Source organism: Rhinopithecus roxellana, chromosome 1 (genome assembly GCF_007565055.1).
Source record: "Rhinopithecus roxellana isolate Shanxi Qingling chromosome 1, ASM756505v1, whole genome shotgun sequence".
NCBI classification, from domain to species: Eukaryota; Metazoa; Chordata; class Mammalia; order Primates; family Cercopithecidae; genus Rhinopithecus; species Rhinopithecus roxellana.
In genome coordinates, this window is record NC_044549.1 from 127,950,159 (window position 1) to 127,974,387 (window position 24,229).

At 42.3% G+C, this 24,229-nt stretch overlaps 2 protein-coding genes across 22 annotated transcripts in view; one reads left to right on the plus strand and one right to left on the minus strand.

Moving 5' to 3' along the window:
* Positions 1-9,312, plus strand: part of LRRFIP2 (LRR binding FLII interacting protein 2) — a 129,042-nt gene extending 119,730 nt beyond the window's left edge. For all 21 annotated transcript variants that reach the window (XM_030930805.1, XM_030930801.1, XM_030930828.1 and 18 more), the window contains 4 exons: positions 3,428-3,548; positions 7,147-7,226; positions 7,805-7,909; positions 8,354-9,312. In XM_030930805.1, the coding sequence (XP_030786665.1) occupies positions 3,428-3,548; positions 7,147-7,226; positions 7,805-7,909; positions 8,354-8,464 (417 nt within the window). In that variant the 3' untranslated portion in view covers positions 8,465-9,312. The remainder of the gene's footprint in view (positions 1-3,427; positions 3,549-7,146; positions 7,227-7,804; positions 7,910-8,353) is intronic.
* Positions 9,313-11,439: 2,127 nt separating this feature from the next.
* The window catches only part of MLH1 (mutL homolog 1), a 55,253-nt gene continuing 42,463 nt past the window's right edge, over positions 11,440-24,229 (minus strand). Inside the window, 6 exon segments of the mRNA XM_030930797.1 lie at positions 11,440-11,794; positions 13,544-13,657; positions 13,950-14,042; positions 14,818-14,982; positions 19,486-19,549; positions 21,497-21,605. Of these exon segments, the coding sequence (XP_030786657.1) occupies positions 11,627-11,794; positions 13,544-13,657; positions 13,950-14,042; positions 14,818-14,982; positions 19,486-19,549; positions 21,497-21,605 (713 nt within the window). The 3' untranslated portion in view covers positions 11,440-11,626.

Here is a 24,229-nt window from a genome sequence, read left to right on the forward strand (position 1 = left end):
CCCATATTCTGTATTCTCTATTTTGGAACTCTTATTCAGTCATTCAACAAATGTTGAGTGAGATTCTACTATTTAACATGCACTATTCTAGGCACTGGGATATTTCAGTGAATACGTTAGTTTAGAAAAAAATTCCTGCCTGAGGGACATTCTAGTAGGAAGACATCAGACAATAAACAGTATTATATGATATGTTAGAAGGTTTGTGTGAATGCATTTATTATATGTGTTTCTCTGGCTACTTACAGCTGCATAGGGGCAGGCATGGAGTGGGTAGAGAGCTAGATTTTACCAGGACAGTATTAATGGGGCAGAAGAGGTGAGGGAGTATGTAAGAAAATGATTATAATGATGGACCTTGAAATTAAACTGGATGAAGAGGATTCGGGAGATATTCAGGAACACATCAAGGTACAGTAGAAAGGTGATGTAATCTGTAGATTAGTGGTACCAGTGTGGTTGAAGGGTTGTTGGAATTCGGGTCTAGAGAGAAACACCTAGAAAGATGAGGAATGGTGGTTAGAGAGAGGATACATGGAACTAAATTGTGTAGGGATTACAATTGTCTAATGATAAGATCTAGTATATGATTGTGGGAGTAAGTAGCTGAGGGCAAGAAGGGATAGATGGCAAGATCCTTGGAAGGCAGGTGGGTTAGTCCATTTTTTGCTTTGCTATAAAGGAATACCTGAGGCTGGGTAATTTTTAAAGAAAAGAGGTTTGACTGGGCGTGGCAGCTCATGCCTGTAATCCCAGCACTTTTGGAGGCTGAGGCAGGTGGTTGAGGTCAGGAGTTGAGACCAGCCTGGCCAACGTGGTGAAACCCCAATGCTACTAAAAATATACAAAAATTTGCCGGGCATGGTGGTAGGTGCCTGTAGTCCCAGCTACTTGGGAGGCTGAGGCAGAAGGGAGGTGGAGGCTGCAGTGAGCCAAGATTGCACCACTACATTCCAGCCTTGGGTGGCAGAGTGAGACTTTGTCTCAAAACAAAAAAAAAAAAAGTAAAAGAAAAGAGGTTTAATTGGCTGTAGTTCTGCAAGCTGTACAGGAAGCATGGTGTCAGCATCTGCTCAGCTTACTGAGCTCATTTTCCTGAGGCCTCAGGCCAGGCTGGTCTTGAACTCCTGACCTTAGGTGATCCACCCACCTCGGCCTCCCAAAGTGCGGGAATTACAGGCATGAGCCACTGTGCCCAGTCAGCCTCAGGAAACTTCTAATCACGGCAGAAGGTGAAGGGGGAGCAGGCACGTCATATGTCAAGAGAGGAAGCCAGAGTGAGTGAGTGGGGAGGTGATGTACACTCTTAAACAACCAGATCTTGTGTGAACTACCAGAGCGAGAACTCACTCATCACCAAGGGAACAGTGCAAAGCCATTCATGAGGGATCTGCCCCATGACCCAGATACCTCCTACCAGGCCCCACCTTCAGCACTGGGGAATACATTTCACCATATGAGGAGGTGTACCAGAAATTGAGAGATCATTTGTCAGGGAGATCCTCTACTTAGATATACATTGAAATTGCCAGAAATTAAGACAGGAATAGTCTAGAGGGAGTGCAAGTTGGGAGCTATTTAATAAATGGTGATGAAGGAATGGGATTTTGGCAATGATAAGTAGTTAGTGTATATAATTTGAAGAGATGAGATTAAGACCTGGGACTTTTAGGGAAGATGTAGGGAAAATACCAGCAAGGAAAGCAAGAGGACACCTATTCCATCTCTAGGTTCAGTAGTAGGAGGCCGTGGAAGTACCAAAAAGAAGGGCCGGGCATGGTGGCTCATGTCTGTAATCCCAGCATTTGGGGAGGCCGAGGTGGGCGGATGACTTGAGGTCAGGAGTTCAAGACCAGCCTGGCCAACATGATGAAACCCCACCTACTAAGAATAACAAAAATTAGTCAGGTGTGGTGGCATGCACCTGGAATCCCAGCTACTTGGGAGGCTGAGGCAGGAGAATCGCTTGAATCCAGGAGGCGGAGGTTGCAGTGAGCTGAGATCACACCACTGCACTCCAGTCTCGGCCACAGAGCAAGACCCTGTCTCAAACAAACAAAACAAAACAAAACAAAACAAACAGTGTTTGAGAGAGCTGCAGAAGCAGCAGGATTCTTAAGGGAGAGGGTTCTCATCTGCTCAGAGAAAAGACTGAGGACAGAGGGCATTTGCTGATGATGGACTGTTAATTCTAGAGGGCACAGTGGGAAAGTTTCAGGCATTGGGAAAGGTTAGGAGATGAAGGTTAGTGGTCCTACAGACCCTTGTGAGGAAGAGTGCAGAGGAAGAATATGACCCTTTGCGAGATGCACATAAATAGGAATGATGGAGACAATGAAATCAGTCCTGGTTCTCTCAAGGCAGCTAATGACGGTGATCCTGTATGTTGAAAGGGCAGAGGTGTCTGGGAAGTATAGTTAGTCCCAATATAGAGCTTACCCTTTTCCCATTGGGGAGTGGCAAACTTAATCTTAGTGCAGAGGCTTCCCTTTGACCCCTGTTGATGGAGTTAAGGACAGCTGGGGAGTCATCTCTATATATCTTATTATTATTATTATTGACAGAGCCTCACTCTGTCACCAGGCTGCAGTGCAAAGTGGTACAATCTCAGTTCACTGCAACCTCCACCTCCCAGGTTCAAGTGATTCTCCTGCCTCAGCCTCCTGAGTAGGTGGGACTAAAGGCATGAACCACCATGCCCAGCTAATTTTTGTATTTTTAGTAGAGACGGGGTTTCACCATGTTGGCCAGGATGGTCTTCGAACTCTTGACCTCGTGATCCGCCCGCCTTGGCTTCCCGAAGTCCTGGGATTACAGGCGTGAGCCACCACTCCTGGCCCCAATTATTTTTATATACAGAAAGTTTTCTAAGAAAATTTAACCTATGTCTAAAAGTAAACAACAAAAAACTGCTCATGGAATCTTCCATTTTAAGAAATAATCCCTTGAATATACCCTATCAGTTAACTGTTTATATTTTTATTTTTTTAGAGATGAGGTCTCACTTATGTTTCCCAGGTTGGTCTCGAACTCCTGGGCTCATGTGATCCTCATGCCTCAGCCTCCCAAGTAGCCGGATATATAGGTACATGCCACTGTGCCTGGCTGGAATTTTCCATTTTAAACAAAAGTAACAAAAAATACCCCAAAGATGTACTGTTCCATAAAGCAGACACAAATTTAAAATCTGGCTATTTTTTATTGGGACACCTGGTCCTGAGGCTTGCTCTTTTCGATGTTTGTTCATAGCTTATCTTTAGCACCTAGGACAATGGGTGTCTCCTATTAGGCACTCAAGAAAATAGGTTTTGAATGAATGTGGCTGATATGATAAGGGTCTGCTTTGTTCTATGATGTGACCACAGAATAAGCATCGGTTTCATTTGAGAGATTGGATCTTGCTGATGAACCTTTATTTTCATTTCAGATTAGAAAACTGAAGCTTCAGTTAGAGGAGGAACGACAGAAGTGCTCCAGGAATGACGCCACAGTGGGTGACCTGGCAGGACTGCAGAATGGCTCAGACTTGCAGTTCATTGAAATGCAGAGTAGGTACCAGGGGACAGGTCAGTCCCAGTCGTATATAGACTATGTCCCAGGGGTGGGTTTGTCAGCAGGTTGCTGGTGTCTTGTAGTACTTTTCTTTCTTTTCTTTTTTTTTTTTGAGACGGGAGTCTTGCTCTGTCACCCAGGTTGGAGTGCAGTGGCACAATCTCAGTTCACTGCAGCCTCTGCCTCCTGGGTTCTAGTAATTCTCCTTCCTCAGCCTCTGGAGTAGCTGGGATTACAGGCACCTGCCACCTGGTGCCTGGCTAATTTTTTATGTTTTTAGCAGAGACACAGTTTCGCCATATTTACCAGGCTGGTCTCGAACTCCTGGCCTCAGGTGATCCACCTGCCTCAGCTTCCCAGAGTGCTGGGATTACAGGCGTAAGCCACCGTGCCCGGCCGTAATACACTTTTCTTAAGAAGAGCTATTCTACAAAGATTGGTTAGTCCTTGGCTAGTCCAGAAAAACAGTCCTAGTCAGTAAGATAGCTGAATAGAGGCTCCACTAGCCTGTGTGCTTCAGGGGATAATGTTCCTTTCTGGGTAAAGTGATTTCTAGGAACTTTTTTCACATAGTGAAATGCCTTTTGACAACCTGGCACTGTCCTTTTCTATACCCATGTGTCATCTTTAAGCTCCCGTACAGTAAGCACCCTTCCCCATTAAAGTTTTTCCTCTGGAATTTATCTTGGATAATTGGAGGAATCTATTTGGAACTACTTCACACCAAATTGCATAGTTTCAGAATTTTCCTAGAAGTATTTTTGTTAATCTAAGTTTATCTTTATTAGATGAAATTTAAAATAAGTCCACAAAATAAAGTCTATTCATTTTACCCAGATTATTCTGGTTTTTCTCACTTTCTACTTTTGACCTCATAATAAAATGATCACTGTAGTCACACTAATTCCCATAGTAGGAAGATTTCAGCAGGAATTTGTAGTTACCCTTTGTTAGTGATTATGTGTAATTCTGGGACAGAGGAGATTTGTATTTTTCCAATAAGAATAGTGACTTTTCTGATGACTAGTATTAAAATTTTGTATATTCCATGGACTTTTCATGTAAACCTTCTGAGATGGGCTGCCAAGAAAAGACTTCCTGGGGCCAGGCGTGGTCACCCATGCCCATAATCCCAGCATTTGGAGAAGCCAAGGTGGTGGATTGCTTGAGCTCAGAAGTTCGAGACCAGCCTGGGCAATGTGGTGAAAACCTGTCTCTTCAAAAAAAAAAAAGAGAAAATACTTTTTGGATTAAGGCTTATTAATACTAACTTTTGATATTGGTATTATCTTTTCTGTTGGACATCAGTTAGGACACTTGTGACATTTCCTGGTGAATATTTTATTCAAGAATGTCATTTTGGTGTTGGGGGTAGATGAGAACAAGGACATGGGAAGAGGCAGGCTGACTAGTCAGGAAGCTACTACAGTGGTGGGCCTGAACCAGTTCAGTGGCTGTCAGCAGTCTTAAAGAGAGGGTAGGGGATAGATCTGAGAGATTGTCCTGAAGCAGCAAATTTAAAAGGAAACAGATTTAGGGGAAATGGGCTTGCATTTATGTGTGAATACTTCCTAGAGTAGGTAGGTGTTGTATAGCTGGTATTTGCAGAAGGTAAAGTACCCAGGGAGGAGGTGTAGAACAAAGTGAGCTTTGCAGAACTGTGGGAAAGCTGGCAAAGACAAAAGCAAGCAGCTCCCCTGGACCAGAAGACCAGGAGTGTAGCAACTCTCGGTTCTGGACAATGCCTTGCCTATTATGTGAGTGTTTTGGAATGGGATTTCAAAACACACATGAAATTACTGAGATAAGAGACTTAAACTTTTGAAAACAGGAAGGGAAAGGTGGTTTGGAGAGTGAGAAGGAAGCAGTATATTTGATATAGATTGCTGAGGATGACAATTTAAAAATAAGATCCTGAAGCTTGTTTTAGAGCTCAGAAATAGGAATACTTCTCTTTCACTACCAGATACGGCTTTTGGGGAGATGGCAACCCTATTCCTTTTAAGGTGACAGTAATTGTCCAATTAGAAAAACCTCTCACCACTTTAGGAGGCTGAGGTGGGCAGATCACAAGGTCAGGAGATCGAGACCATCCTGGCTAACAAGGTGAAACCCTGTCTCTACTAAAAATACAAAAACTTAGCCAGGCGTGGTGGCAGGCACCTGTAGTCCCAGCTACTCAGGAGGCCGAAGCAGGAGAATGATGTGAACCCGGGAGACAGAGCTTGCAGTGAGCCAAGATCGTGCCACTGCACTCCAGCCTGGGCAACAGAGCAAGACTCCGTCTCACAAAAAGAAAAAGGAAAAGAAAAACCTCTCACATTGAAGACTGTATAAGTAATTGTAACCTTGGTCATGTGGAAAGGTAGCAAAGTTCTTAAGTTAGATAATCTGAATATTTCCTGTGGTATGTTAGATTTGGTTTATCTTTTGCAAATCTTAATACTAGAGACTGATTTTTGCTAAACTTGGATTCTTGCAGGGATTTTTAAAAGTCCCCTCCCATCATTTCTAAACTTTTCATTTTAAGTGAGTTACTTCCTAGGTCAGATGTTCATCTAGTAACTTATAGCTCTACCCATAACATATTATCACGTTACTGAACAGCATTTATTCCAACATATATGTATTTAGGCATACACTATGTACAGAGCACTTGGCTAGGTATAGAGGTAGATTTAGGAAGGCCAAGACAGGGCCCCTCTCCTTACTTACATATACGATGTTTAAAAAGCATGACAGATGTCATAAAAATGCCAATAAAATACAGCAAGGGAAGAAGTTATAATTAACTAAGGAGAGTCATGAAAGAGGTGAAAATTGAGCTTGTCCTTGAAGGTTAAGACTTAAGTCAGAGGTGGGAGAAAAGGACCCTTACAGTATTGGATAGCAGAAGCAAAACCTGGGAGATGGGAAGGTATGGGGCCGGGTTCAGGGAATTAGAGGGCCCAGTACTGTGGGCATGGAGGCTCCACAAGGTTACACATAAGGATAGTAGGGGCTGCTGCTGAATTGGCAGGGCTCCTTTTGCAAGCCCTGCTCACACATATCATAGGGTAAAGAATGAATTTTCTTCTAACTCTTGCTGCAAGGGATACTGTTGTAACATATATGCTAGAGCATCTTGTAGTATATAGTCCAGAAGCTGGGCTGCTGAAGATGCTATGGTTGTTGTGTGTGCATTTGTATTTTGTAATTTTTTGGGGGGGGGGGGGGGGAGTCTCACTGTGTCGCCAGGCTGGAGTGCAGTGGTACGATCTCGGCTCACTGCAACCTCCGCCTCCCAGGTTCAAGTGACTCTCCTGCCTCAGCCTCCCGAGTAGCTGGGAATACAGGCCTGTGCCACCACGCCCAGCTAATTTTTGTATTTTTAGTAGAGGCAGGGTTTCACCATGTTGGCCACGATGGTCTCGATCTCTTGACCTCGTGATCCGCCCACCTCGGCCTCCCAAAATGCTGGGATTACAGGCGTGAGCCACCACGCCCAGCCCTGTATTTTGTAATCTTAAGACTGCATGGTCCTCTCGACTGCCTGATGGCTCATACCGTCATCTCTGACAGGTGAAGATAATTTATTGTCTTCTTCTGTTCTAGGAGATGCCAATAGACAAATTAGTGAATACAAATTTAAGCTTTCAAAAGCAGAACAGGATATAACCACCTTGGAGCAAAGTGTAAGTACTTCTATATGGTACCAAGTGGTTTAAATGTACTTCCTGCATCTAAGTGGCTAACAACCCCATGAGTGCCTGGGTTGCCTTTGCAGTTGGATCAACAATAGTTCAGTATTAAAATAGAAAAGCCAGCAGAGAGCACTTATTGGGGCATTTTAGCCTTCTGTTTTCTCTAAAAACATAGGGAACTATAGCTGTCATTGTTCTTTGTAGATATTTCAGTAGAATTCAAGATCATCATTTGTAACAAAATCCCTTACACATTCCAAAAAATCTAAGAACTTTTCCATTTAGTGAGTCTCCTCCTATACTGCTTTGGCACTTAAACAATATGGTCATAATAAAACTTAGCATGGGAAATTGGCCCTAAAATGACTCTACAGCTGTAATCCTCTCTGGGGACATTTCTTGGTTTATAAATAGCAATTGAGTTCTGAGAGGACTTATGACTCACCCTTAGGGGACTTGTTAGTGTTAGATTACTTCGCATTTATAATGACATTGTATTTCCATCTTGGCTACCAAAAGTGGTAACTTCTAGTGCCTAGTACTAGAGGCCTATGTTCTCATACTTACAGATTAGCCGGCTTGAGGGACAGGTTCTGAGATATAAAACTGCTGCTGAGAATGCTGAGAAAGTTGAAGATGAACTGAAAGCAGAAAAAAGGAAGCTACAACGAGAGGTACTTCTTTTAATATGCTTCTTGGAGAATACATTCCTAAAAAGAAAAAATCTTCTGGAAATAAATTCTTAGCTGTGTAAGAAATGTGATACTTAAGGAAACAGCAGTGGAGTCACTTAACTAATTTGTGTTGGTTTTTGACCTACATAGTGACTGCCATTTACTTTTATGTTTTGGTCAATTAGATAATAAGTAAAGATAGTTTTTATTTCTGCTTCAGATCAGGTCTATTTCTCCAACTTCTATATATCCTTTCTGTGATTAAAACAAATAAACAATCCTCAGTATCATCATTTAACACCTCTGACAGAAAAAATGAGGCTGTGGGTCCTGCGCAAGGCCATCACAATTAGCAGTGCTTTCATTTCACAGGAAGTTGAAAATAGAGTAGCACTGGATGCTGTTTCTGACCACATGTAGTGACTGCACTCTCCCTGTCTCCAGTTACGAACAGCACTGGACAAGATTGAGGAGATGGAGATGACCAACAGCCACCTGGCCAAGCGGCTGGAGAAGATGAAGGCCAACAGGACAGCACTTTTGGCCCAGCAGTAGGAAAACCACCCTTCAGCCTGGGTGATGCTCCTTGGGGCCCTACCTAGAGGGACTGACTTTTGTCCATTGACACAGACCCCTTTTAGTACTGTTTTGAGTTTTGTCATTAAAACAGCCACCTTTGTATTTTATAATTTATGAGAGAATGAAGCCAGTTTGAATCTTCATGAATGAACACTTTGGATTTTGTTGTAGTTTGATTCTAGGCTAGAACCAGTCCATGCTGTTTTTATTTTTTATCTCCGTAATTGTAGAATCATGTTTACTCAACATTTTTCCCCAGCTGCCTCAGTAACTGGGCACTCGGAGGCCTTGGCACAGGTTCTGGAGGACAGACAGCACTTCTATGAGTGCTTACTGAGATCCTTGCTGGAGACCTCAGAAAACACAAGTGCCTTCTCCACGGTGCAGTTCAGACTTCAGTGATCTCCAGTGGTCAAAAGACATTTACCCTTAATATCAGACAACATTTGTATTTTAGTGAAGAAACAAGTTCTTGGGTGGGGAATCTATGTTTCACTCAAATTTATATGTTTGGAGGAAAAAAGCCTTTTTCTGGTAAAATATTTAAATTTATATAAGAAAATGTTAGAAAAACATATGGGGGAGTGTATATAAAACTCGCTTTATTGCATGGGGCAGGGGAAGTCCAGGCCTAATACTCTTAAAGTAAGAGTTGGGTCCTTTTTTCTTCAATACAACTGTGCTGTACCTTGTAAAGTATTTTATCTGCTGCTTATTTGTGGAATGAAACCTCAAACAAACCCAAAGGGGGAGGGTAGGGCAGGGTGGGCAGATAGGAAATCTGCCTGCAGATTCTATTAAATACACCCTTTTGCCAACCACAATTGGCTACTGACATGTTCATTTTGTTACAGGAGACTTTAAAACAAATCATGGCAACCACATCCCTCTTCTTTTGTCTCCTCGAGGAACAACAATCTGGAATGTAGAACTTTTAAAGAATTTAGTTTCATCTTTAGAGGTACCCTGTCCAAGAGGTTTTTTTTAAATCATGAAGTGCAATTACTTTGCAGAATTTATGATTCTCTTTTGCTCTTAGTACCCAGGTGGTTTTATTGAAATGATTATTGTATCTTTAAAGTGCTTACATAGAAAATATATTGGGGAAAATCTAGTGACTAAAGGCACATAAGATAATAAAAGTAGACTTTAAAAAGATAATTCAAAAGTGAATAAAATCTCTAATATTTGTTCCTTTTTTAATTAGTCATTTAAAAAATATGGATGCCAATCTCCTGAATTGAGATGATTTTCTATAAATTTTTTTTTTTTTTTTTGAGACAGAGTCTCATTCAGTCACCCAGGCTGGAGTGCAGTGGCACGATCTCGGCTCACTGCAACCTCTGCCTCCCAGGTTCAAGTGATTCTCCTGCCTCAGCCTCCTGAGTAGCTGGGACTACAATTGTGCACCACCACGCCCGACTAATTTTTGTATTTTTAGTAGAGACGGGGTTTCGCCATGTGGGCCAGGCTGGTCTTGAACTTCTGACTTCAAGTGATCCGCCCGCCTCGACCTCCCAAAGTGCTGGTATTACAGGCGTGGGCCACTGTGCCTGGCCTCTTTTTTTTTTTTTTTGGGAGACAGTCTCGTGCTGTGACCCATGCTGGAGTGTAGTGGCATGATCTTGGCTCACTGCAACCTCTGCCTTCCAGGTTCAAGCTTGATTCTCCTGCCTCAGTATCCCAAGTAGGTGGGATTACAAGTGCCCACCACCACATCCTGCTAATTTTTGTATTTTTATTAGAGATAGGGTTTCACCATGTTGCCCAGGCTGGTCTTGAACTCCTGACCATAAGTGATCTGCCTGCCTCAGCCTCCCAAAGTATTGGGATTATAGGCATGAGCCATTGTGCCTCAGCCTATACATTTTCCGTAGCAAGTTGTGTGGTTGGGGGTGGGTGGAAAGGTGTTCTAAAGTGCAGGTTTATTCTAGAACTCCATCCCAGCTAGAACCAACATACTGTGTGGCCCAGCTCTTGAAGCTCAGAAAACCCCCTATTCCTCTCCACTAAAGGTCACTCAGCCTGTGCCCCACCTGGACTCATGGAACCTCACTTCTGAGATGTCCTGGTCTACTTTGTGGAGTTGTTATTGTTCAAAACTGACCTTACCTATTTTGTGGCACAATAAATATGTCTGTAACATTCTGTCGTCCTAGTCTTTCCAAGTGAAATTGCTCCATTTCTTCATAAGATGAGAGTCTGTTCTTTATCACTGAACTTTGTTCACTGAGTCTTGGAATCTAGATTTAACCTTAAAACCATAGACATTTTTCCTTCCCGAGCTGAATGTTCCATTTCTCTAAATGTAGGCTAATATTAAGGAAGCTTATTTTGTCACTCACAGTTTAAGTTTATATTTTTACATCATCCTTCAAAAAAGATTACCTAGAAACTTCTTTATCTTAAGCTATTAGTACTCATAGTCATTAACAAAGTGGGCTAACTTAAAAATTCATACTTTTGCCGGCCGTGGTGGCTCATGCCTGTAATCTCAGCACTTTGGGAGGCCGAGGCAGGAGGATCACCTGAGGTCAGGAGTTCAAGACCAGCTTGGCCAGCATAGTGAAAGTAGCTGGGCGTGGTGGCAGGCACCTGTAATCCCAGCTACTTGGGAAGCTGAGGCAGGAGAATTGCTTGAACCTGGGAAGCGGAGGTTGCAGTGAGCCAAGATCATGCCACCGCACTCCAGCCTGGGCAACAGAGCAAGACTCACTCTCAAAAAAAAAAAGAAAAAACCCCAAAAACCAAAAACTCATTATAGATGAAGTAAGGACTATTTTCTTTCTTCAAGTTTTTTTCCTTAATAATTAGCTTTGGTTACTGAAGACACTAGATGATCAAATCCAGCCTTCTCCACGGTCAGCGCCGTCAGAGCCTGCGACATGTTCGAGAGCTCTTTTTGGCATCTGAACTGACACAATATATAAATAATAAAATTAAATAAGAAATTATGTTAGGATACATCTGACTATTTATTTATAATTAATCCACCATGTATAAAGGAATGCTACCAGCTAGAAGGCAAGCGTAAGTCTTAGGTGCTACCAACACTTTGTATACCACACTTTGATACAACACTTTGTATCGGAATACAGAGAAAGAACAACACATCCCACAGTGCGTGAATGACCATATTTAACACCTCTCAAAGACTTTGTATAGATCAGGCAGGTTAGCAAGTTGCAGGATATTTCCATCTTCTGTGAAATGTTTAGGAGGCAGAATGTGTGAGCGCAAGGCTTTATAAACAATGTGTTCCACAGTCCACTTCCAGGAGTTTGGAACGGAGCCAGGCACTTCACTCTGGAAAACACATTAGATGTCATAAGCCTCCCTGTTTGCATCCCAACATATACTGGTGTCCTGGCTGATGGGATGTGCACTGAGCCTGGAAAGACTTGGTGTTATCTAGGGCTTTTGAAGTGGAACTTGTGCACCAGCCTCTCAGGGATCCCACATGCCTGAACACAAGAGGATTTTTGTTGTTGTTTATTTAGAGACAAGGTCTTGCTCTGTCACCCAGGCTGGAGGGCAGTGGCATGATCATAGCTCAATACAGCCTCAAACTCCAGGGCTTAAGCCATCTTCCCACCTCAGCCTCCTAAAATGCTGGGATTACAGGTGTGAGCCACTGTGTCCAGCCAACATGAGGTTTTTAAGGGGGGAAAAGAAGCCACTGCTCTGTGGGACTGTCTCCTGTGGAACCTTTGTTTTCATTCAGGGAGAAAATGGTTTTATTGTAGCAGGAGCTAACATCATGTCTGATCCTGACTGATATTTAGATGGCAACCGTAGGAAGTACCTAACTTACCATTAAAATCGGGTCTGAAAATAGTTCTAATCCCCAGGGGAGGAATGAAAATATTAATGAGGATTATTTTGCCTCATTATTCCTCTCCTTCTTGTAAGCCTTAGCTGTCTCATTTGTAAGAAAATATTCTTTCTTAACTGTCCTTCCTTTGCCTGAGGTAAAATTCCCAATCAAATGAGATAGTTTCCACCGAGTTTGGTAAGTGTTGCCTCCTCCACTGGAGTGAGAAACTCCCTAGAGGCTTTGGCCAACAGGACTAAATCTCTGCCCTCCCACCTACAGACTTGGAATCCTTGAGCATGCCCGAGCGGCCTTCAGCCTCCTCATCTGAAACTGGCTCGCACTGCTCAGAAGATGACTGTGAGCAATCAGGGGTCATACTCTGATTAAAGTGGGCTACCCTTTGATGCTTAGAATATTTCAACTCTCCCCTCCAACCTCCCCCAAAATATATGTTGATTTGAAAAGCATTATCATCTGACTGGGAAAAGTGACAATGAAACATTAGGAATCCAGGCACCCTTTTTGGGTCAAGTTGACCTGTAAGAGGAGTTATAGAGCCTTATTTTCCTGGCAGGGCAGTGGTCGGATAAAGAGTAAGGCAAAAAGCTAAGAGACACGGGGGCGACTGACCCAGAATCTGAAGACTGGCTACACACTTCAGAGCTAACAGTGGGAGTATATGGACTCTCCAGCCTTAGACAATCTAACTCAGCCTCCTGTTTCTCACTGTGATGGCTTGTGCTTTCACATTTGACAATTTCTGAGGTCATGCTGGAGGTATGTTCTACATCAGCAGATGGAAGTAAAACTCATGAATAAAAGCTGACTATTGTGTTTGAACCTTGTTGGGTACAAAGAAATCCCAAAATTTTAGAGATGGGCAAGTTTCATTTCCTAAAGATTGTATGAGGGCCTAGGCCGGGCGCAGTGGCTCAAGCCTGTAATCCCAGCACTTTGGGAGGCCGAGACGGGCGGATCACGAGGTCAGGAGATCGAGACCATCCTGACTAACACCGTGAAACCCCGTCTCTACTAAAAAATACAAAAAACTAGCCGGGCGAGGTGGCGGGCGGCGTGAACCCGGGAGGCGGAGCTTGCAGTGAGCTGAGATCTGGCCACTGCACTCCAGCCTGGGTGACAGAGCGAGACTCCGTCTCAAAAAAAAAAAAAAAAAAAAAAAAAAGATTGTATGAGGGCCTGTCCTAGTCCTTGAGTGCCAATATGCATCACCACTGTACCTGCTGGCCTGAGAGGGTCGACTCCTCAGATATGTACTGCTTCCGGATGGAGTAGAACATAGCGCATTCTTTACTGAGGCTTTCAAAACATTCCTTTTCTTCATCCCAGTTCACCTGGTCCAAAGAATTCAATACCTCAAAGTAGGTACAAATTTAAAATTTTCATTCTAAACGGAGATCACAGACTACTTAAAGCTAAAAAACTAAATATGACATTTTAGGCGTTAAAACTCTAAATGGGACTGCTGAATATTGCTGGGGATGAATATTAGTGAGGATGAGAGCAGGCCTTCAGCTGTCCCACCCTTATCATCTTTATCATTCCATATCAAAGGGTGGTCATGTGGCCTTTCCCTCCAGCACACATGCACGTACCGAAATGCTTAGTATCTGCTTGATCACTGACCTCAGTGGCTAGTCGAAGAATGAAGATAGGCAGTCCCTCCAAAGGGGGCACATAGTTGTCAATCAGAAGGGGTAATCCAATCAGGTTCCCTTCCTGCTTGCAGGAAAAAGACAGGACAAGGGAAAAAGAAATAATGCTGTCATAGTTTAAACAAATCCCATTTCTCCAGTGCTTTCCCAGGCCTTGTCCTCCTCTCTGCCACTCTGGGCAACCATGTTACTTGATTGGGCTGGGCACTGGGGGCAGACCTACACACTTAAAAAGAGTTTTTCATCCTGATACACAGCACAGCAGAACAACCTTTTCTTTGGATCTGTTCATGATATAATCTCATTTACAATGACATAATCTCATTTACAATGGCCTGCAGGGATTCGACTCTCCATGTCTGGGCCCTTCACCCTGGGAACGGGAGTGGGCATGAATGGGTAATAGTACAGTTATGTAACCTAGAAATGTAAATAGGGAATGGAGAGGATGTCACATATGTCACTTGCTGCTTCTGAGGGGAGGCCCAGCCCTGACCTTGGAACGTTTTTTTTTTTTGAGACGCAGTCTTGCTCTGTCGCCTAGGCTGGAGTGCAGTGGTGCAATCCTGGCTCACTGCAACTTCTGCCTCCTGGGTTTAAGTGATTCTCCTGCCTCAGCCTCCCAAGCAGCTTGGATGCCACCATGCCCAGCTAATTTTTCTATTTTTTTAGTAGAGACGGGGTTTCACCATGTTGGCCAGCTGGTCTCGAACTCCTAACCCCAAGTCATCTGCCCACCTCAGCCTCCCAAAGTGCTGGGATTACAGGCATGAGCCACGGCACCTGGTTGGAAATTTTATTTGAAGAATACAACAGAAGTATAAGAATGGCTGTCATACCTCATCAATTTCCAAAGAGAAATAGTCTGCAAGCATCTCGGCCTTCTTCTTCAGAAACTCAACAATGTATTCAGCAAGTCCTTCTTTGGGACCATCTTCCTCTGTCCAGCCACTCTCTGGACTATCTAAGGCAAGCATGGCGAGGTCAAAGAGTGGTGCTGGCTCCTAGGAAGAAACAAGAACATGAAGGCGCAAGCTTTAACGGGGTATCCAAATGAAGCCTGAATTCCCACAAATCCACTATCAGAATAGCAGGTGAGAAACCACAAATTTAACACTCATCCCCCATATACCCCAAAGGAAGTGCCTGAACAATCCACAACAAAAACCCTTTCCTCCTCTTTGTCAATGGCCATTTCAACAGAGAAGATATGACAGACGAGAAGCCTGTTGAACAGATGGGAAGGGTGAAGTCCTGGGGAGGTACTTTCCTTCTGTGTAGCCTTAAGGACTCAACTTTCATATTTCTAGAAAACCACGAGGCAGATCATTTCTTCCTACTACCTCATAACTAAAGTAGGGGGTGAGGATGGAGAGTAAGTTAAATTGAATGACATTTCAGGTCAATCATCTAATGCAGAAACAAAGGGAAAACTATGCTTAAAAATAAGATGCCTAAGTTATCTTCCATTTCTCCCCTTCTGATGATGTTACTCATACTTTTACATATGTTATAAACCCACAGAACATTATTTTTTCATAATAGAAGAGTCCATTATCAAAAGGATATAACAATCCTAAATGTTTATGTACCCTACCCAGTAACAGAGCTTTAAAATATACAGGCCGGGCGTGGTGGCTCATGCCTGTAATCCTAGCACTTTGGGAGGCCAAGGCAGGCGGACCACGAGGTCAGATTGAGACCATCCTGGCTAACACGGTGAAACCCCGTCTCTACTAAAAATACAAACAATTAGCCGGGCGTAGTGGCAGGCACCTGTAGTCCCAGCTATTCAGGAGGCTGAGGCAGGAAAATGGCGTGAACCCGGGAGGCGGAGCTTGCAGTGAGCCGAGATCGTGCCACTGCACTCCAGCCTGGGTGACAGAGTGAGACTCCATCTCAAAAAAAAAAATATATATATATGTATATATATATATGTATGTATGTAAATGAAGGCAAAAACTAAGAGAACTGCAAAGAGAACAGACAAATCATAATTATAGTTGGAAGTTTCAATACCCCTTTCTCAATAATAGAACAGGCAGAAAATCAGGAAAGACACAGGAGATTTGGGCATCGCTATCAACTTGATAAACTTAGAACATTCGACTCAACGAGATCAGAATACCAATTCTTTTCCAATACATATGGAACATTTACCAACACAGACCATATTCTGGGCCATAAAAAAAGTTTCAGTAAGTGTAAAAAAAAAGGCAAGTATGTTCTTTGACCAAGATGGAAATAAATTAGAAATCAGTAACATATTTTTTTTTAAATCCTCAAGAAACTGGAAACTAAATAACACGGTTCTAAATAACCTGTGGGTCGAAGAAATTGAAAGGGAAATTAGAAGGTATTTTGAACTGAATGAAAATGAAAACTATCAAAATTTGTGGGATGCTGTTAAAGCAGTGCTTAAGAGAAATTTGTAGCACTTAACACCTGTATTAGAAAAGAAGAAAGTTCTCAAATCCGCGACCTCAGCTTCTACCCTAAGAAACGTGAAACAGGCCGGCCGCAGTGGCTCACACGTGTAATCCCAGCACTTTGGGAGGCTGAGGCAGGTGAATCACCTGAGGTCAGGAGTTCAAGACCAGCCTGGCCAATATGGAGGAAACATCTCTACTAAAAATACAAAAATTAGCTGGGTATGGTATACTTACCAACTCATTCTATGAGGCCAGCATTACCCTGATACCAAAACCAAAGACTAAAAGAAAACTATAAACTAGTAACATTCATGAGCACAGATAAAATAATTACAATAAAAATTTTAGCAAATCAAATCCCATAATATGTAAAAAGGATTGTATATTATAACCAAGCAGGGTTCATCCCAGGAATGCAAAGACTGGTTTAACATATGAAAATTAATCAATGTAATTCACTATGTTAACAAACTATAAAAGAAAAATATGATTATCTCAGCAGATGCAAAAAAAAAGCATTTGAAAAAAATTCAACATCCAATCCTAAATAAAGTTTCTAGCAAATAAGGAACAGAGGGAAGTTCCTCAACCTCATAATGGGCATCTACAGAAAACCTATCTATGGCTAACAGCATACTTAATGGTAAAAGACTTTCCCCCTAAGATCAGGAACAAGAGAAGGATTTCCAGTCTTACCACTTCATTTTTCCTATCTTTTTTTTTTCTTTTTTTTTTGAGACAGGGTCTCACTGTGTTGCCCAGGCTGGAGTGTAGTGGTGCATTCTCAGCTCACTGCAACCTCTGCCTCTTGTGTTCAAGCGATTCTCATGCCTCAGCCACCTAAGTAGCTGGGATTACAGACGTGGACTGCCATGCCCAACTGTATTTTGTATTTTTAGTAGCGACAGAGTTTCACCATGTTGGCCAGGCTGATCTCAAACTCCTGGCCTCAAGTAACCTGCCCACCACAGCCTCCCAAAATGCTAGGATTAGAGGCATGAGCCACCATGCCCAGCCCATTATTACCACTTCTATTCAACATTGTATTGGAGACTCTAGTCAGTGCAGTCAGACAAAAGAAAAGGCAGCTGGGTGCAGTAGTTCATGCCTGTAATCCCAGCACCTTGGGAGGCCGAGACGGGCAGTTTACCTGATGTCAGGACTTCAAGACCAGCCGGGCCACATGGTGAAACCCCGTCTCTACTAAAAAAATTAGCTGGGCGTGGTGGTGCATGCCTGTAATCCCAGCTACTCAGGAGGCTGATGCAGGAGAATCACCTGAACCCGGGAGGTGGAGGTTGCAGTAAGCCCAGATCCAGCCACTACACTCCAGCCAGGGCGACAAGAGCAAAACTTCATCTTAAAAAAAAAGAAGAGAAAAGAAATAAAAGGCATTCAGATTGCACAGGAAGAAGTAAAAGTTTCTTTATTCTCAGAAGACATGATCATATATAGAAAATCTGATAGAATCTACAAAAAATCTATTAGAACTAATAAGTGAGTTTAACAAGGTTGCAAGATACAGCATCAATGTACAAAACTATATGTATTTCTATATACTAGCAAATAAACAATAGGAAATTGAAGTTTTTTGGCTGGGTGAAGTAACTCATGCCTACAATCCTAGCACTCTGGGAGGCTGAGGCAAAAGGATCACTTGAGGCCATGAGGTTGAGATTAGCCTTGGTAACACAAGATTCCCATTTCTATGAAAAAAAAAAAATTTTTTTTTAATTAGCCAGGTGTGGTGGTACGCACTTGTATTCCTAGCTACTTGAGCCTAGGAGTTCAAAGCTTCAGTGACCTATGATCACGCCACTGCACTCTAGCCTAGGCAAGAGTGAGACCCCTGTCTCTTAAAAAAACAAAAACAAAAAAAATCTGAGGCCAGGCACAGTGGCTCACACCTGTAATCCCAGCACTTTGGGAAGACAAGGTGGGCAGATCACCTGAGGTCAGGAGTTCAAGACCAGCCTGGCCAACATGGTGAAACCCCATCTCTACTAACAATAATTTTAAAAATTACCCAGGCATGGTGCCAGATGTCTGTAATCCCAGCTATTTGGGAGGCTGAGGCAGTTTGAGAATCGCTTGAACCCAGAGGGTGGAGGTTGCAGTGAGCCAAGATTTTGCCACTGCACTCCAACCTGGGCGACAGAGCAAGACTCTGTCTCGAAAAAGAAAAGAAAAAATTTTTGAAAAACGCCATTTAGCATTTAAAAATGTGAAATACTAAGGGATTTATCTAACAAAAGTTTTTCACCCTAAATTGATCTAGATTCAACATAATCCCTATCAAAATCTCAGCAGGCTTTTTTGTAGAGTATATCACATGAAAAAAGAAGATAGGAAACCATATAAACAGGTAGTATGATTTTTAACTCAGAACTAAAATTTGGCATTGAAAAAGTTTTTGACAGTTTTCACAAAAAGCATAGAAAAAAAAAGTCTTGGAAGAAATGGACTAAAATTGTTGGTAGGGGTTGCGTTTGGACCATGGCTTTAGATAATGTTTATTTTTATCCCTTTCCAAGTATTAAGTGTCAGTAGATATTTATTTTTTTGAGGGAATCTCATTCTGTTGCCCAGGCTGGAGTGCAGTGGCGCGATCTCAGCTCACTGCAACCTCTGCCTCCTGGGTTCAAACTATTCTTCTGCCTCAGCCTCCTGAGTAGCTGGGATTACAGGTGCCCGCCACCATGCCCTGCTAATATTTGTAATTCAGTAGAGACAGGATTTCAGGCTGGTCTTGAACTCGTGACCTCAAATGATCTGCCCGCCTCGGCCTCCCAAAGTGCTGGGATTACAGGCGTCAGCCACTGCACCCAGCTGAGTAGCAGTAGATATTTATTAACTTCTATACTAATAAACATTTGTTTAAGTTGGCTACCAAATGACTATTTTGCTAAAAAGTATAAAACTTCTTACAGACACCTCCATATGCAATACAATACAGCAACTATCCTAAGAATTTTTAGAAAAATTTAATATACTACAAATAAGATATTAGCGGAGAGCTACTATTTTCAGAAATGATCAGTTGAAATTTCAGAAGTAAAAAGGATCTAAACTTACCGATAACCTCAGAACACCAAAATTGGCAAAATCATAAATGAGTATCTGGTAGAACAGTTCTTCACTGAAAATAAAAATGAAGTGAGTTTAAGGAAAAGCTGAATTCATGCTTGAGATACAAGCAGTTGGGACAAAATGAGAGAAGTAATCCCTGAAACATGGATGAGACAGAAATAGTTCTGCCTGGCTGTGGAATCTGCTTAACAGTCTAACAAAATCTCTTACCCCTCCAAAGAGCTGGGATTCCCAACATCTTCAGCTAGGGCTTTGAGTGGCCAGCCTCTAACAGATAGGTTAGAGCACTAAAACCAAGTCTGGCTTGCTACCACTCATGTTCTGTCCCTACCTGTCTGGTGCTATACAAGGTTTCTAACACTCTGAAGTAAAATTTAAAAAGCTTTTGTCTGCTTACCTTTCCCCCACTTACAAAGAATCCTATAAATCACTTTTTTTTTTTTTACAACTTATTAAAAATTATATGAAATGTACAGGGAGGGCAGGGAGTCTTCCTAAATAATCAAAAGTAGACCTAAGGCAGGATTATACTATGCTGACATGTATTTTAGGATGATACACTGGCTGGCAATAGTCCAAAGGCAGCTATGAAGTACACACTATATTGAGTTACTTCCAAAAACACAGTGGGAATAAATCCACATTTATATGGTACTTTATAGTTCTTAAAACACATTGAACCCCACAGACTTGCTTAAAGACTTCTCATCAAAGCAGACAAAGCACCTGCTATGTCTGCATTTTGGTGGGGAAACTGAGGCACCTATTGAGTAGCTGAGTTATTCTATGTCAGTTAGTAAAGTGCTAAAGGAAGGACTTGAATCCAGATATTGAACTCTGAACCCAGTTCTCTCCCTCTGTTTTTCTACCCCCTTACTGGAAAACCAATTCACATTTTGCAAATCTGGGACTGGCCTGAATTTGTATCTGTGAGATGAAAGAACATGAATGCAACTGTGATTTGGGGCCTTGGAGGTCATTCCCTTAGACATGCTGGAAAAGAAAGAGCAAGGGGAGTAGAATTCCTAACAAACTGAAAAGTGACAGCTCACTATACAAGCCCAAGCATTCTCAAAGCAGACAATGGAACTTGAACAGAGTTGCACCAAACGGGTTTCCGAGCCTAGGAGGAATGAGTTCTGAATACATACAAGGAGGTACATGTGCTAACAGGAAGCTTCTGGACTGGGGCAGTTTCAAGGGATGGCAAATAGGTTTCTGTCTCATGTACCAACTCCATGCAATGTATAGTGGCTGCCCCACTGACAGGGCCAATAAGTACTCTGAGGCCACAGCAGGGCTTAGAGGGAGAGTCTCACAGTAGGTAGGTGATGTCTAGTATATGCAAGGTGGCAGCATCCTCCCATAGGCATTACCTATTTGAGAACAGATTTAATACAGATTCTAGACTCAACAGGAGCTCATCCACCAAGGTCCCTGGAAACAATCAATAGAAACCTTGCCAGCCATGCAACAGTCAAATGAAACTGATGGGGTCAACTTTCCTGTGCTGATCAAGCCCACTGGCTCGCTTGGTGGCTGGGGTAGGCCTTTGCTCCACTCTCAAAGCTGGGAGGAAAGAAGGTATCAGGTCTTCTTTCTCTTGCATCACCTACAATACTCTGTTGCATACAGAGAATTCTCTAGCAGCACCAAACCCTCACCACCTGGTTCACAACATTTACAGGGCGCTAAGCAACTACCAAGGACTAGGCTTCTTGGGTTATTTCTTACCCTCACAAACAAACAAAACCCCTGCACATTAACTAGTAATACCACAATTTACAGATGAGAAATCTGAGACATAGTTTAGGAAAGTAACTTGTCTACAGTCAAATAAATGGGAAATGGTCGAACTTGGATTTGAAACCACATCTGTCTGACTCCAAAGCCTGTGCCCTCCCAACTACCTCATGCTGCTCTCCTTAGCTTTTGTACCTGTGCTCCCTGGACCATTGTTCTAGTGTCTCTGCTTGTTCACACACTCCTGATTTACCTAAGCTTGGTGGTATTGAGAAGGTATAACTTGGTCTGATGCTGTGCCAAGGCCCACTGAGGATTCACACAGCCCACGAAGGAGTGGTTATGCAACATCTCCCGGAGAACTGCAAAACAAAAAATAAAACCAAAAAACAGGTAAGTAATGGAATCCTACCAACCCCACTTCATTGCCCAAAGCACCAAGCACCACAGCTAGAGACACCAAGTAAGCAAAGAAGCCTGAATTGAGCCTCCTGGTGAAAACAAACACAAATGAGGAATAAAATCTTTAACATACAACAAGGAATTGCTAAAAGATTAAAGACACCCAAGGATCAAAATCTAAGACAAAGTGGAACTCAGAGAGGTAACAAGATCTCTGAAGTCAACTTTATCTAAAGACATTTGAGAAACCTCAGGAATCACAAACATTAGTTTTCACAGGCTCTGAAGGTGGCAAAAGGAGGACAAAAGCATGGAATGGTTTGAAATGGAGAGTCTACTGGGAGGCCACTTCCCCAACACATGAAGCTGAGACTCCAAAGGCTGCACCCCCAGTGAAAAGGAAAACCATACTACAACGCCCATGCCCACTTCCCTGCCCCTCCAAGGGCAGGAAGCAAAATTGCCACCTCTAGCATTGGTGTTGGAAGAAAAAATGACACCCCGTGAATCTGTAATCATAAACTGGTCCTCACATGCTTTTCCAGTCAGGATTCATGCTAAGCAAGTGCCTGAAAACCTTAAGCGGAGATTTTAATTTAAACTGATATCAGGACTGACTGTTCCTCTGGTTTCCTAGTAGAATCAAATGCAAATTCTCTCTGCAGAATTTCATTGTCAACCCAGGCTTCGAGTAATTCCCCACAGATAAAGTATGAGGAATTAACAGTTACAAAATTACAAAAAAAAACCCCATGAATTAGAATCCAGAAGAATCCACAAAATGAGATCTGTAAAGGTTTCAGGAATTGGAAAGATCAGCAAATAACATAAAATAAGTATGTTCAGCATGCTCAAGAAGTATTAAAACCATGAGTAAGCAGCAGGACACTATCCACTATCTCCTGGGATCAAGATTTCCAAATGAGCACATAAAGTTTTTAAAAATGAAAAATACAATAATTGAAAAGAAAAATCAAGATAAACTTAAAAACAGATTTGACAAAGTTAAACAAGGTAATTAACTGGATGGTAGATCAACAAAATTATCCAGAATGTAACACAGAAAGATAAAGAAATTGAAAATATGTAAAGATAACTTATGTACATGGGAGATAATAAATACATAACTCATGTTCCAGAAGGAGTCGGAGAGAGGGCAGGAAGAGGACAGTATCTGAAGACTTCGAAGACAAAATACCTGAGAATATCCCAGAAGTGATGAAAACTGTCAAGTCTCAGCTAGCAAGGCCAACAAAATCCACACGTAACACACAAGGTTACTACGTGGTATTTTTAAAAGGATATCTTAAAGGTACTCAGAAAGAAGAGAGATTACCCACTAAATAAATAAAATATAAGACTGGTAGCTGAATTTTCAACAGGTAACAAATTTTAAGACTGATAGCTGAATTTTCAAGAGCAAGAGTAGAAATCAGAAAATGATACACTATTACCTTCAATGCACTAAGAAAAAATAATTGCCAATCTGGAGTTTTAAACCCAACACAAATACTTTGCAAAATAAGAGTGAATTAGACAAAGCAAAAAAGTTTGCCACGGCTATTGTTTGAATGTCTGTGTGCCCACAAAATCCACAGGTTAAATCCTAACCCCCAAGGTGACACTATTAGGAAGTGGGGCCTCTGGGAGGTGATTAGGTCTTCCCTCATTGTTGGGATTAGCCCTATGAAAGAAACTCCGGAGAGCTAGCTATCCCCTTCCACCATGTAAGGATACAGCCAGACGGCGCCATGTATGAGGAAGCGGGCCCTCACTAGACACTAAATCTGCTGGTGCCTTGATCTTGGACTTCCCAGTTTTTAGAACTCTGAAAAATAAACTTCTATTGTCTTACGTGTGAAAGGACTAAGCCACCAAAGCCCCCACTAAAGGTTCAGGCAGACGATAAAACATGTACAGGAAAGAATTATGATCAAATAATATGTGGCAAATCCAAACAAACTGACAATAACAAGTATCAAACAAGTAGATACAGGCATACCTCTGAGATTGCAGGTTCAGTTCCAGACTACAGCAATAAACTCAATATCACAATATAGCAAGTCATGTGAAATTTTTTGTTTTTCAGTGCATATAAACTTATGTTTACACCACACTGTAATCTATTAAGTGTGCAACAGCATTATGTCTAAAATCAATGTACGTAGCTTAATTTAAAAACACTTTTTTGCTGGCCGGGCACAGTGGCTCATGCCAATAATACCAGCACTTTGGAAGCCCGAGGCAGGCGGATCACCAGAGATCAGGAGTTCGAGACGAGCCTGGCCAACATAGTAAACATGCTGTCTCTACTAAAAATACCAAAATTAGCCAGGTGTGGTGGCACATGCCTATAATCCCAGCTACCTGGGAGGCTGAGGCATAAGAATCATTTGAACCTGGGAGGTGGAGGTTGCAGTGAGCTGAGACTGTGCCACTGCACTCCAGCCTGGGCGACAGAGTGAATCTCTGTCTCCAATAAATTAAATAAATAAAATTAAAAAGGTTTTTGCTAAAAAATGCTAACAGTCATCTGAGCTGTTGGTGAATTGTTATCTTTTTGCTGGTGGAGGATCTAGCCCTG